Below are 14,913 nucleotides of genomic sequence, written 5' to 3'. Positions count from 1 at the left end.
GCAATGTTTTTATAGTAATAGAAAATATAATAAAAGGAAAAACAGTTTCCAACAACATGGAAGCTCAAAATATCTGTTGGGTTGAAGAGTGGGAAATTAGTTGCTACTGTCAAAAGACAACAGGAAGACTTATCATTCTCCTCCGCCCTGTTCCCTTTCTGGATTTCTACCTTTCCACAACAAAAACTGACCGCTCAAACATCATTTAAAATGGACTATCCGGTCATTAACTGATTGCTGTTTGTGGGATCTTGCTGAGTGCTGTTAGGTTTCCTACATTACAGTGACCATGTTTTTAAAACTGATTTTTGCGATGTTCTGAGGGCACGCAATGTGCTACGAAAATTAGTTTTCCTTTTTGAAGTTTCCCTATCCTAATCCTTCACTATTCTCAGAAATTGAGCTGGGCTCTGGTAGTGTCCTTGGAGTCAAAGGTCTTACAGAAATTTCTTGTCCCTACAAATGCCCTTCACCCATCAGCCCTGTGCTCAGAGAATGGCCATGGTTCCTGGACTGTCATCAATTTTAGAACTTTCTTCTTTGTTGTTGAGTGTGCACAGTGTTTCTCCCTGCTCCCACCGACTGTAAAATTTCAGACAGGTCACGGCAGCAAGATGGCTGGATTACACACACCACACACCTACAAATCCACTGACCGACAGTGTAAAAGTCAGCCCAATTAGTCTAAATGTTTGGAGTTACTTTGTAATTAGCAGTCTGTATGAATTTTTGGAAAATAATGCAATTCTTAGCTGTCGGTTCAAAATGCTGCAAATGTTCTGATCGAGCTTCATGTCAATGTGGAGGAGACAGTCACCTGTGACATTGAACCAACATCTGGAATGAGCAGACCTACGACAATAAATGACACTATCACATTTTCTGTTGGGGAGTACACAACTGATATTTGCCCATTTATTCATGGAAAGCAATTCATGGTTGTGTTATTACCACGTTAATGGAAAAACAGTATGGGTGCTTAACTTTGGAATGCTGGCAGTAATTGTGCGTGCTACTTTCATTAACTGAGTGAAGATTTTGGCCTTGAGCATGCTAATTATGACTGCATGTTTAACCCTCAAAAGATGAGATTCTGCTGTGCAACTCCAAAGAAAGATTTGCAATTATATACTGCCTTTCATGAGCTCAAGCGCTTCGTAGCCAATAAACTACTTTTAAAGTGTCATCACTTGTAATGTAGAAACCATAGCAGCCAATTTGAACACAGCAAGCTCCCAGAAACAGCAATGTGATGAAGAAAGGTGATCTGTTTCTTAATGATGCTAGCTGGTGGATAAATATTGGCCCAGACTACCAGAGGGAACTACCCTGTTCTTTTAATTAGTCATGATGTGGAGATGCCGGCGTTGGACTGGGGTAAACACAGTAAGAAGCACAGTAACCTGTTGGACTTTAACCTGGTGTTGTTAAACTTCTTACTGTCTTTTAATTAGTGCCATGGGATCTTTTACATTACACACCATCCTGACTTGGAACTAAATCGCTGTTCCTTCACTGTTGCTGGGTCAAAATCCTGAAACTCCTTCTCTTGCACCACTGTGGATACTTCTACAACACATGGACTGCAACAATTCAGGAAGGCAGCTCACCACCCTTCTCTTGAAGAAAATTAAGGATGGGCAATAAATGTTGGCGATACCCACATCCCATGAGCAAATAAAAGAAATCCACCCAAGTTCTAGATTTTCACTACCTTTTTGTGCAGAAAGTGTTTCCTGACTTCAGTCTAGAAAAAGCCTGACACAAAATTTTAACATTTACTACTGTTCCAGATTCCACAACCAGAGAAAATAATTTTTGTTTACCCTTTTGAATCTTTTTAAAAACATTTTTAAACAATTCAGTTGGATCCCTCTTCAATCTCCTAAACTCAAGGAGACGCGAGCTGAGTTTATGCAACCAGCATTTATAATTTAACCACTTGTGCCCCTATAATTTAAACATTCAGCTGATATGATCAACGTTTACCCACATCCCATCAATAATGAATGAATTTTATAAAGTATTGGTATCACTGGCAAGACCAGCGTTTATTCCCCTTTCTTGGTCGCCCCATAGAGAAAATGGTGGTGAACCGTCATGTTGAACTGCTGCACTCTGTGAAACCACAGTGCTGTTAGATAAACAGTTAGAGGATATGACTAGCCAGGATGAAGGAATGTTGATATGTTTCTAATTTGGGATGACGTGTGACTTGGAAGGTAAACTGGATGTGATAATGTCCCCATGCAATGTTTCCAGTTAGTATTATCGAAGAAAGTTTTTCTGAATGTGCATAGATGTAATTTAGTACTGCTTCTCGTCAACATTTAAAAAAAAACTCTGTATTCCTACCTCTGGCCTCTTGCGTATCCTTGATTTTAATCACTCCACAATTGGTGCCTGCCTGCTGCTGCCTGGGTTTTGAGCACTGGAATTCCCTCTCCATATCGCTCTGTCGTTGAGAATTTCCTTAAAACTTGCCCCTTTGACCAAACTTTTGGCAACCTCCTTGGTCTTGTATTTTACTTGATGGCGATCTTGTAAAACACGGTAATATTTTGTGCCACATTAAAAGTGCTATATAAATGCAAGTTGTTGGTGGGAGTTGAGGTATGATACCATCAGTGACTTGTATAAACACATGGGCACTGGAAATACCCTGAGTTTTAGGAAAAGAATTCCAGAGTTAAGGAACTAGGGAGGGCATGTCTTCCAACGGCAGAGCGATGGAAATTGGGGGATGTGTACAGGAGGTCGGAACTGGAGGAGTGTAGAGGGGTTATACAGCTGGAGGAGGAAACCGAGGTGGGGAGGTGTGAGGCCATGGAGGGAATTTACAATCTGGGGTGAAAACTTTAAAATTGAGGTATTGCCAGTCAGAGATCCAATGTAGGTCAGCGTGCGGAGGAGCTATTGGTGAGCAGGATGTGGTGTGAGTTCGGAGGGTTGAAGTTGGGAGGCTGACTGGTGTAGCCTTCAAAATACTGAATTTTATGCATGTGTTTTTCCTAAAGCTCATTGCATGAGTTGATAAAAAACACTGTTGTGCAAGTGATATTGAATATTACATCAAAAAACTCATCATTATTCAGAGCTGACCTTGGGCATTGGATATTAGGTGGTTCCTCTAATTAAGAAGCACTCATTGTTGATAAATGATTGAGTCTTGCGTTTAAACAATTCAAACATGCCCTGAGAGGTTTACGTCAGCATTTTGCTTAAACCAGCATTTTCTCTTGCACCTTCCTGTATAGCTGAAGTTCCAGTGATTGGAGTAGGTGGTCCAGGCAGAATTTGAAGAGGATTTCTGTTCAATCTGTCTGGGCTGAATTCATCCACCTCCGGCAAATGCTGTAATGAAGAATGGTGCTAGTGCTCTGCTGAATTGTCTGTGTCATATGGAATTGTCCATAGATTCTGCCTGACCTCCTGGGTATTTTCTGCATTCTCTGCTCCTGGCGTCGAAGCTGTTCAATCAACTATGTTCTTCATTTCTTTTCAATTTGAATTTATTATTGTTAAATCTGCAGATTTCTGTACATTTGAAGTCGATGGATGTTATCATTGGGTTAAGCAGCAGCTCAGTGGATGACTCTCTTGTCTCTTAAGTCAGAAGTTATTAGTTCAAGTCCCAGACTAGAATCTTGAGCATTTCATTTAGGCTGGCGCTCCCTGTGCAGAGCTGGGACAGTGCCATACCAATTAGAATGGCAGTCCTGATGATGAAATGTTAAACCAAGGTCTGCTGTTCAAGTCGGCCTGAAAGATTATGTGGCATTATTTGAAAAAAAGCAAGGGAGTACTTCCACTGTTCTGGCTAAGTGTCAACCAATATATTGCAAAAATTAAATTAATAGTCAATCACCTCGTTACCATTGGTAGGGCCTTGCTATTCATTCTGCCTGCCCAATGATGGTGACAGTTGTGATATGCCTTTATGGGATACCGGCGAGACTGGAGGGAAAGTGTGTCATATGATCCAGCCTCAGTTCCACTTTGGCCTGTAAGCAGGACCCAGTGCTGCTGCAGTCTTCAAGTTTTCTAACTATGTACACATGTTCCCATGTGTCTAGTTTACATACATGAACCCACAAAGTGTTCGCACAATTCTTTATGGTGATTGCTGCCTTTATATCAGAGGTGGGCAGCCTGCGGCCCGGGTGTTACATGGGTCCTGAACGTGGCCCATGAGACACTTTGTTTACCGTGGTCCACACTCAGAGTTGCCATATTCCACTGAATTCCAACCGTGCAATTTTTTTCCTACTGGTATGACTAAAGTGATTCGCGCATCATAAAGCAAGGGCAAGTGAAGTGAGGTGCGTGCTGATTGCTCACAACATTGACTGTGAGAGCCGTGCTCTGTGTACAAAGCGTAAATATTTATTTTGTTTTGTACCATTTGAAGTTGATCGTTCTATCTGTGTGTAAATGATTTAAGCATTTTTTTTGTAACTCATTATGAAATATTCAGAGTGCATTAAATGTATTTAATCTTATTGATGGGTCCTGGTTAGTGAACAAGCCTGATTTCAATCTTGTGGTCCACTGAGATGGAGAGTCACTCATGCAGCCCACTCACTAGCCTAGGCTGCCCATCACAGCTTTATATCATTATAAAAACACAACGTGGTGTTCATCATTGGTAAAACAGCACGGCAGCAAGAGATGGTTAACATGGTACGACATGGTTAATAGCTTTAGATCGTATTACATGGCATGAGATGACCTTCAACATCATGATCTGACTGCAATGAAAGCTGAACCAGAGAGTATTGAAATCACAGCATGACAACTATGCAAAGTTTTGAAGTCATCAGTAGCAGGGCTGTGTTTTGCTCCCACGTTTAAGTGAAACTGAGGCTGGATTACCTGACACACTTCCTCACTTGTTATATCATGCTGCTGTATCTTTAAAGGCATATTACAATTGAAGTTATTTGGCCAAAACAAGTTGTTAATTATTCGTTATTGACCAAGATTGATACAGTGGCAAGTGACAACATACTACCCCTGCTGTAAGAGGAATTTTCTGAAGGTGTTCCCCTGGGGTGCTCTGTGCTTGTTGAACCTCACTCAACCAATACATAGACTGTGAAAGGCAGTATTTTTTAAAAAACTTTTCCAATTCAATCAAATCAAGTCCAATTCAGAGTCTCAACAAGTTGAGACATTTCCGATCCAAGCTGTGAAAGACAGTATATAGTTAAAGAACGAAAAGGAATTTATTTGCTAATGCATGCATCAGAGGAGAGACACAGTCAATGAGGATTGACTGTCCTCTCTGAGCTAATATTGCAAGGTAAAATTATTATATTATTTTGAACATTTCAATATCCTGCCTAGTCTCGTCAATTGACTGGAGGGCCCAATCACAATATTCAACATTATTACCTTAGCCAATAACATTCCACCTCTCAACAGGAATAGGAGATTATTAGCTTACTGCCCATATAGGTTCCTTACCCTTTACCTCGGAAACTTAACCCACGTCATTAGCAGTGCCCAAGGCCATAGCCAACACCTGCAAATTTTAATTGGTGAAAGGAGCCACTCTTTCACCTTTACCTGGGCCTCTTTTATCAGCTTGAGAGACTGCTCCAGCCTCGCTACCCATGAATGAATTTACTCCCTTAAATAGTAGGCCTATGATTAAACTTGTTTTCGCGTATCCAGAAACAGCTAACACAAGCTGCCTTTCTATGCTCCATTGTATTAAAAGAATTTGGCTTGTCTACCACTGTTTCCCATCATGCTGCATTCAGGCCAAGGCGCACAATAGATATATATTGAAAATACAATTTAAGCTTATAATACTTGGTTAATTTGTGGTTGTATAGTTTATAATACCTTTGCAGTTTTTGTTCCAGGCACATTGTGAATTCTCACTATATATATCTAAATAAAAGGCACTTTATAATTACCTTAACCTAGTCTACTTATTATAGTAAAACTAAAATGAAGGGCCTCATATACCCATCACCTGCAAATTCTACAAGACATGTATCTACAGACATGGAAGGTTATGGTGAAACTGAATACTGAGCAACTTTTAGTGTGTAATAGTTCATTTATTTTCTGTGCAGGATCCATAGTCCTGGAGTGCAAGTACAATCAATCCTACTGGGTTTCACCAATGTTCTGCATTATCCAGCAATCACAACTCTAACAGCATGTATTAACGTTGCACTGGTGACAAACCATGGAATTAGTCAGACCTCATTCTGTATATCAACCATTGAAACTACTCCTGTCATCTCAGTTCATGACCTACCGTGGAAAAATTGTTTCAACAAAATTGGCAGCTTCAAGGGAAGAATGTCAATTGACATTTTGCCCAATGCAAATGCCAGCAGCTACAAAGAGAAATGGTGGAAAGCCCCACATCACAGAAACTGTGGAAAGCCATCATTGAAGGATGGCCTGATTCAATTCAACATGTCCACAAGAAGTGACCATGTTGCACTTAGTGGGATGAGCTAGACATTGCCTGGTGAAGGCAGGCAGGTGATTATACTGGACATTTTGTGATCTGATATTCTTCAACAGCTTCATCACTCACACATTGGCACAGATCGGACAAGAAAACACAAAAGAGATGGTCTATTGGCAAGGTGTGAACAATAACGTTGAAGTCATTGTCAAGAAGTGTCAGCATATCAAGAGCATGTGCCAAGTCAGCAGAAAGAACCACATGAAGTTCTTGCCCTTCCTTAGTCCAAAAGCCATATCCGACCTCTGCCATGACTTTATCGTCATCGTCAATACTTTACAAACTAACCATCATTCAACAATTGTACAATATGTCAAGCACAATTGTCATGCACACTCTGAAGTACTATTTTCAGTTTGTTTGGTGTGCCTAAAGAGACCGTTATGGATAATGGTCCGCAATTTATTGGTAAGCTATTTCAGGATCTGAGAGAGAAGTGCAACACTGGTCACACTACTTCTCCTCATTAGCTTAGATCTAATGGCCTAGCTGAACAAGTGATTTACATAGTGCAATCCCGAATTCTCAAATGTAGACAGACCAAGCAAGATCTGCACATTGCAATGTCACAACTATTTCATCACCAGCAGAGCTTATGTTCGGCAGACCGGCGTGTACCAGTTTACCGACTCTTACCCATTCTACGCTCTCAGAAACTAGAGAACAACTTTTGAAATTGCAGGAGAAGGTGACCAATGTGTACGGTAAAAATGTGGGTACAGAATTCAACCTTTCTTTATAACAATCTGAGGTCCCTATCTGCTTCAAGGAGACGACCATCATCCCGGTACCAAAGAAAAGCAAAGCAGCGTGCCTTAATGACTATCGTCTGGTGGCTCTGACATCCATCATTATGAAGTGCTTTGAAAGGTTAGTCATGGCATAAATCAATTCCGGCCTCCCAGATTGCCTGGATCCACTCCAGTTCATCTACTGCCCCAACAGGTCCACAGCAGAAATTGAGATTCGAACTTTGCACAAAGCTTGAACACGTGAATTAAACTTAGAATCCAATATTGAGAGAACTATTCTTTCGGAAGTGACTTTAAATACTTCATCTGTTGCTTAGGTGGGTGTAAAAAAAATCCTAAGTCACTATCTGAGGAAGAACAGAAACATTGCTGCCTGTATCTTGGGCCAATGTTTCTCCTCAAATCGCCAACAAGAACAGACTAACTGATTTTCTTCTCACAGGTATTAACAGGACCATTTGAAAGTGTACACGTAATGTTTTATTTATCAGTGATGGCTCATTTTCACTCCTGATATTTTTACTTCCCCAGGAGATGTGGTAGACATTTATCAACGGGAGTTTCTAGCACTTCGAGACAGATTGCACGCAGCTGAGCAAGAAAACCTCAAACGCTCTAAAGAACTGAACCTTGTCTTGGATGAGATAAAACGAGCTATTGCTGAGAAACAAACATTGAGGGATTTCAACAGAACCTGGAGTAATTTGTCAGGTACCTTCCATTCTACATTGGATCTACTCTGCGTAGAACAACCATAACAGCGCCTGCTATTTATGTATAGCCTTTAACGTAGTATTAACATCCCAAGGCGCTTCCTAAGAGTGATTCTCAAATAAAATTTGATAGTGAGCCACACGAGGAGATGTTAGAACATGTGATCAAAAGTTGAATTAGAGATAGGTTTAAGGATAGTCTCGGAGGAGAGAGAGGCAGATAAGTTTTTAAGGAGAGAAATCTAGAAGTGGGGGGCTAAAATGACTGAAGGCACAATGGCTAAAGATGGAAGGATAAAAATTGGGGATGTGCAAGAGCACAGAGATCTCAAAGGGAGGGGTGAAGCTAAGAGGGTATTAAATTTAGGGTGAGAATTTTAAATTCCAGGAGTTACTGGAATGAAAACCAAAATGTTCAGTCCTTGAGCACAATATGATGGGTGAAGGGGATATGGGCAGCAGCTAAAGGAGCTAGTGGTTAACTGGATGGTAACTATTTTTGAAGACTCTGATAGCTTTCACCTGCTGCAGGGATGTCACCACTTTTTATTCAGTGTTCAGTGGTGTAGACTTGTTCTGCCAAAGAAAAAGCCAATTTCCAGATCTTAATGTGTCCAGGCATATGCATTTCTTTGAAAAACAATGTCCGGGGTTCAGTGAGGCCAAAGAGCTCAAAGCATTGTGCGTCTGTCAGTTATTGTGTCACATTTTAGTGACCAAGCAATGTCTTTTAAAATCTTTAGTTTGAATAAAAAACTAAGTTCTTATTACCCTCAATGAGCCCAGCCTTTTCTCCTCATGCTCACATTCCAACAAGTCTAATATAAATGTAAATGTAGGCGAGAATAGGTTCTCTGCAATGGGTGAGGTTTAGCCCACCGGCTAAATTGTGTCACAACCTTGTTTTATGTTGACTGTTCAATGATCTTTCTTGTTAATGTATTCCACTTTTATTACCGTCTGGTGGAAATAGTTTCAGTTGACTTCATTGAATCACATACTTGTAGCAATAACATTAAAAAATTCTGCTGAGGATGGTCTTTTTGTTGACTGTTCTATAACATTTAAAGGTAATCTCTGGAAAAGTTCTACAAAAATGCCTCTCTTTGATGGAAACATGTCCTGCTTGAAATTCTGCTGATAATCAATGCTAAAACTTTTGATGGGGGTGATGAGGGAAGAGTTTAATTTAGTAATTACCTTGAACTTGTACAATGCCCTGCTATAACTTCTTTAATAATACCTTCTAACGTTTTCCCTACAATAGATGTTAAGCTAACTGGCCTGTAGTTTGCTGCTTTCTATCTCCCTCCCTTCTGAATTATGAAGTTACGTTTGCTATCTTCCAATCTAATGGGACCTTCCCTGAATATAGGGAGTTTTGGAAAATCCAAAACCAGTGCATCAACTATTTCACTAGACCTTTCTTGTAAGACCCTCGGATGAAGTACCTCTATCCTCTATAGTGACTCTCCCAGGGCTGCTTTCCCCAGTTAAAGGCACTATATAAATGCAAGTGTTGTTAAATTTATGTACAATAATCTAGCAGGTATCTATAATAGCAAAACTCTACCACATATGAGGATTGTACTGCCTGCCGAAAGAAAAACACTGCTAGGCAATGTATAAAAAAAAGAGGTATTCAGCAGGCCAGATTAAACAGAAAATATTCCAGTTGAACAGTATTCAGCACAACATGCACATGAAGCAACAAAACGTCTTGTCAATCGGTATTATCTATATTTCTGTACTAAATTAAGTTTAAAACAAAATCTGTTGATGATGTAAAATATGACGTATTAAAATATAAGTTATCATTACCAAAGGGGATTTTGATTATTTTTGGAAATCTGATGTGTGTGTAGAGATTGTGTATTGGTTCCTGCATTGAAGATTACATGGAGCCATAATACTTTGTCTACAAAGAAGTAAATGGAATTTCCAGAAATGTTGGCTGAAATAGAAGCACTATATTGCAGCGTAATTTTTTTCATCATGTTTTTCAACATTGTTCAGTAGCAAAGAACACAGCTGAAGAAAATAATTTGCATTTATATATAGTGCCTTTCGTAACTGTAGGAGATGCAGCCAGTTGAATAATGCAACCAGTCGCTGTTGTAATATCAGAAACACAGTAAAAAGTCTCACAACACCAGGTTAAAGTCCAACAGGTTTATTTAGTAGCAAAAGCCACTAGCTTTCGGAGCGCTGCTCCTTTGTCAGGTAAGTGCACTTACCTGACGAAGGAGCAGCACTCCGAAAGCTAGTGGCTTTTGCTACCAAATAAACCTGTTGGACTTTAACCTGGTGTTGTGAGACTTCTTACTGTGTTTACCCCAGTCCAACGCCAGCATCTCCACATCGTAATATCAGAAACACAGCAGCCAATCGGTATGCAACAAAGTCCCACAGAAGGTAATGTGATTATGACCAGGTAGTGTTTGGGGAAATAAATATTGACCAGGACATGGGTAACAGGCACCCATGGAATTTTTACATCCAGCTGAGAGGGAAGGTGAGGCCTTGGTATAACTTCTCATTTAAAAGATAGTACTCTCAGATGGCATTTCTTCCTGAGTACCAATACGGAAGTGTCAACCTGAAGACTGTGTTCAAGTTTTTAGATTGATTATGGAACTGGAACCATCAAATTGCAGTTGAAAATGAGTATGGATGATCCTTTAAAACAGAGATGAGGAGGAATTTCTTCAGCCAGAGAGTGGTGAATCTGTGGAACTTTGTGCCGCAGAAGGCTGTGGAGGCCAGGTCATTTAAGACAAAGATAGATAGGGGATCAGAGGTTATGGGAAAAGGCAGGAGAATAGGGATGAGAAAAAATATCAGCCATGATTGAATGGCAGAGCAGACTCAATGGCCTAATTCTGCTCCCTATGGTCTTGTGTGGATGAGGTGTGGCACTGGTTTTAAAGGACTGCGCAGTGTCTGCTGACCACGAATTCACTGTCAGCATGGAAGATTGGAGATCAACCAATGGGGTTGAGAGGTAGTTGAAATAAAGAGCTTTAACGTTGAGTCATTGTAAAAAAAAAAATCTAAAAGTGAAGAAATTACCATAATCCTAGGTGGTGAGCTAAGAGTTCTGCCATATCCCAATATGAGTCATTGGACATATGGACAATGACGAAATTAATCTTTAACCAAGACTCTAATTTTTTTATTCATTCAGGGGATGTGGTCATCACTAGCTAGGCCAGCATTTATTGCCCATCACTAATTGCCCATAGTACCATTCTAGTAAATCTCTGTACCCTCTCCAAGTCCTTGACATCCTTCCCACAGTTTGATATCCAGAATTGAGCTCCATATTCCGCCTGAAGCCAAACCAGTGTTTTCTTGCTTTTGTGGCTCAATGCCTCACTTTGGTTATAAAGCCAATGGGTGGAATTTTCCCATAATTTGTCAGCGTCAGGCTCTGACTGGCGTGTATCTGTCAAGATGCACAGCTGAGTTTTCAGACCAGATTTTCTGGAACTCTGGAGGTGTGGGTTGTACAGTCATTGTGGCGGGGCGGGCCTGATAGAACCAGCAAGGCCAGCTCCAAATAACACTAAAAAATTAACTTCTCTTTTCCAAAATGCACTAAATTCCATTTGTTATGCCCATTCATTTTAACAGTTGGTCTATGAATTCAAATAACAACCTTCTATAATAGGACTTGAACTTGTAACCATTTTGCTACTGCATAGTCTACATGACTGTCTGGAACAGTGAAATCTGGTCTTGACAAGTACTTCAGCATGGTCTTGTCATGTTTCTAAAATTAATACAACACTTCAAATATTAAATACAATGTTTTATTGAATATAATTTGGTAAAAATCAAGTAACACAGAAGTAACGTTATGAACTACACGCTTGAAATAAACGGACTCAACCGTGTTTATCAGTCAGTGCTTCCAAACAAGGAGACAGATGTCTTGTAATTGCTGTTGATTTGTGTGTGATGTGCTTCATTCAGCACTTTATATAATGTTACTGGGACAAGGATGCATTTTTTTTTCTTTTTTAAGTCAAATTTTTCTTAATTGATTTTAAGTAACTGCATTTATTCTATTGGTATTTTCATTTAATCTGATTCAAAGAACAAAGAACAAAGAACAGTACAGCACAGGAAACAGGCCCTTCGGCCCTCCAAGCCTGTGCCGCTCCTTGGTCCAACTAGACCAATCGTTTGTATCCCTCCATTCCCAGGCTGCTCATGTGACTATCCAGGTAAGTCTTAAACGATGTCAGCGTGCCTGCCTCCACCACCCTACTTGGCAGCGCATTCCAGGCCCCCACCACCCTCTGTGTAAAAAACGTCCCTCTGATGTCTGAGTTATACTTCGCCCCTCTCAGCTTGAGCCCGTGACCCCTCGTGATCGTCACCTCCGACCTGGGAAAAAGCTTCCCACTGTTCACCCTATCTATACCCTTCATAATCTTGTATACCTCTATTAGATCTCCCCTCATTCTCCGTCTTTCCAAGGAGAACAACCCCAGTCTACCCAATCTCTCCTCATAGCTAAGACCCTCCATACCAGGCAACATCCTGGTAAACCTTCTCTGCACTCTCTCCAACGCCTCCACGTCCTTCTGGTAGTGCGGCGACCAGAACTGGACGCAGTACTCCAAATGCGGCCTAACCAGCGTTCTATACAGCTGCATCATCAGACTCCAGCTTTTATACTCTATACCCCGTCCTATAAAGGCAAGCATACCATATGCCTTCTTCACCACCTTCTCCACCTGCGTTGCCACCTTCAAGGATTCAAACACCACTTCCTCTTGTTATAATTGGTCACAGCTCAAGTATTATAGTCTTGCACTCAATGGAAGGGGGGAGGGGGTCGATGGGATTTGCTTGATTTGGGGCTACGGATATGTTTTCCTTTCCCCCTCCAAATAAGTATAGTTTAACATTTTGATATGAAATTATAGATTGATACAGCACAAAATGAGTCTATTTGACAATCTTGCCTGAGCTGACCAGGGCGACAACTCATTACCTTTGTTGAGTTCGTAGAAGCAAGTTTGTACAGCGGCTTTCACAGCCACTGGGTACCTCAAAAGTGCTTTGCAATCAATGAGCTGGTTCCGAATTGTAGTTACTTTGTGATAGAGGGCATGCTACAGTCATTTTGTGCAGAGCAACATGCCACAAACTCCCCTGTACCCCTTAAAAGTAGTGCCATGGAATCTTTTGCATCTACCTGAGTGAACAAATGGAGCCTTGTTTCAATAAAGCAAACTTGAGCATTGTCAGCTTTGTGTCAGTCATCTCCCATTCCCTCTTACCATTCAGTGGAGACTGTTCTTCTTGATTTAACCATTGCTAAGTAATATGCTTAAGAAAAGATAATGGGATGGGGAGTGGAAAGTCTAATTATTCTTTTGCGATTTTAAAATTGTAAGGATCACTTTTGGGCCTCAACTTTTTTCCATTTATTTAAATACTTGGATGAAGAAATCGAAGGCATGGTTGAAAGGTTTGCTGACAACACAAAGATAGGTAAGGAAAGTAAATTGTGAAGAGGACCCAAGGAGGCTACAAAGAGACATTATTAGGTTCAGTGAGTGGGCAAAGATTTGGCAAATGGAGTATAATTCAGGCAAATGTGAAATGGTCTGTTTTGGCAGGGAGAATTGAAAATAAATTTAACACCTAAATGGGGAGAGATTGTAGAACTCCGGATTCAGAGGGATCTGGTTGTCCTGGCGCATGAATCATAAAAGGCTAGTTAGTATACAGGTACAGCAAGTAATTAGGAAGGCTATAGTGAGGGAACGGAATACAAAATGTGGGAGGGAGGTTATGTTTCAGTTATACACAGCACTGGTGAGACCATATTTGGGGTACTGAGTGTTGTATTGGACTTGTTTAAGCAAAGATGTAAATGCATTGGAAGCAGTTCATAGAATAGAATCCCCACAGTGCAGAAGGAGGCCATTCAGCCCATCAGGTCTGCACCAACACTCCAACAGAGCATCCCATCCAGGCCCTACCCCTGTAGCCCCAAGTATTTACCCCGCTAATCCCCTTAGCCTACGCAACTTGGGACACTAAGGGACATTTTAGCATGGCCAATCCATATAACCTGCACATCTTTGGATGTGCAGATGTTCAGAAAAGGTCTGCTACATTAATGTTAAGAATGGGCGGTTGCCTTATGAGGAAAACTTGTACAGGTTAGGCTTGGATTGGGGGCGATTGGATTAGCACTGCTGCCTCACAGCGCCAGGGACCCAGGTTCGATTCCCGGCTTGGGTCACTGTCTGTGTGGAGTTTGCACATTCTCCTCGTGTCTGCGTGGGTTTCCTCTGGGTGCTCTGGTTTCCTCCCACAGCCTGAAAGACATGCTGGTTAGGTGCATTGACCTGAACAGGTGCTGGAATGTGGCGACTAGGGGAATTTCACTGTAACTTCATTGCATTGTTAACGTAAGCCTTACTTGTACTAATAAATAAACTTTAACTTTGTATTTACTGGCGTTTAGAAGAGTAAGAAGCAACTTGACTGAAATCTTTAACATCCTGAAGGGTCTTGACAAGGTGGATATTTTCTCTTGTGGGTGAATTTAGAACTAAGGGTCACTGCTGAAAAACAACAGGCCACTCATTTATGACAGAGAAAATGAGAATTTTTTAAATTGAGGGTCATGAGTGTTTGTTTCCAATGTCTTTTGAGGAAGAGAGAGTTCCAGAGTCTTTGAACATTTATAAGGCCAATCTAGAGAAATTCTTGGTGATCAAGGATTGAAAGGTTATCGGGATTTGGCAGGAATGCGGGGTTGAGGTTACAGTCCAGCCATGAACTAATTGAATGGCAGAGCGGGCTCGAGGGGCTGAGTGGCCTACTCCTGTTCCCTAATTTGTATATTCATTCAGGGTGATGACAGAAAGCACTTCAAAGAATAGTTGAAATCTGGAACATATTTCCAGTAAAAAGTTAT

General features: G+C 40.9%; 1 protein-coding gene across 1 annotated transcript in view; it reads left to right on the top strand.

Annotated features, from left to right (window-relative positions):
- Positions 1-14,913, top strand: part of mgat4b (alpha-1,3-mannosyl-glycoprotein 4-beta-N-acetylglucosaminyltransferase B) — a 232,042-nt gene that overhangs the window by 111,244 nt on the left and 105,885 nt on the right. The window contains exon 2 of the mRNA XM_078231799.1: positions 7,780-7,959. Coding sequence (XP_078087925.1) covers positions 7,780-7,959 — 180 coding nt within the window. The remainder of the gene's footprint in view (positions 1-7,779; positions 7,960-14,913) is intronic.

Source organism: Mustelus asterias, chromosome 16, assembly GCF_964213995.1.
Source record: "Mustelus asterias chromosome 16, sMusAst1.hap1.1, whole genome shotgun sequence".
NCBI classification, from domain to species: domain Eukaryota; kingdom Metazoa; phylum Chordata; class Chondrichthyes; order Carcharhiniformes; family Triakidae; genus Mustelus; species Mustelus asterias.
Note: the sequence above shows the minus strand (reverse complement) of the source record. Positions and strands in the feature narration are given on the sequence as shown.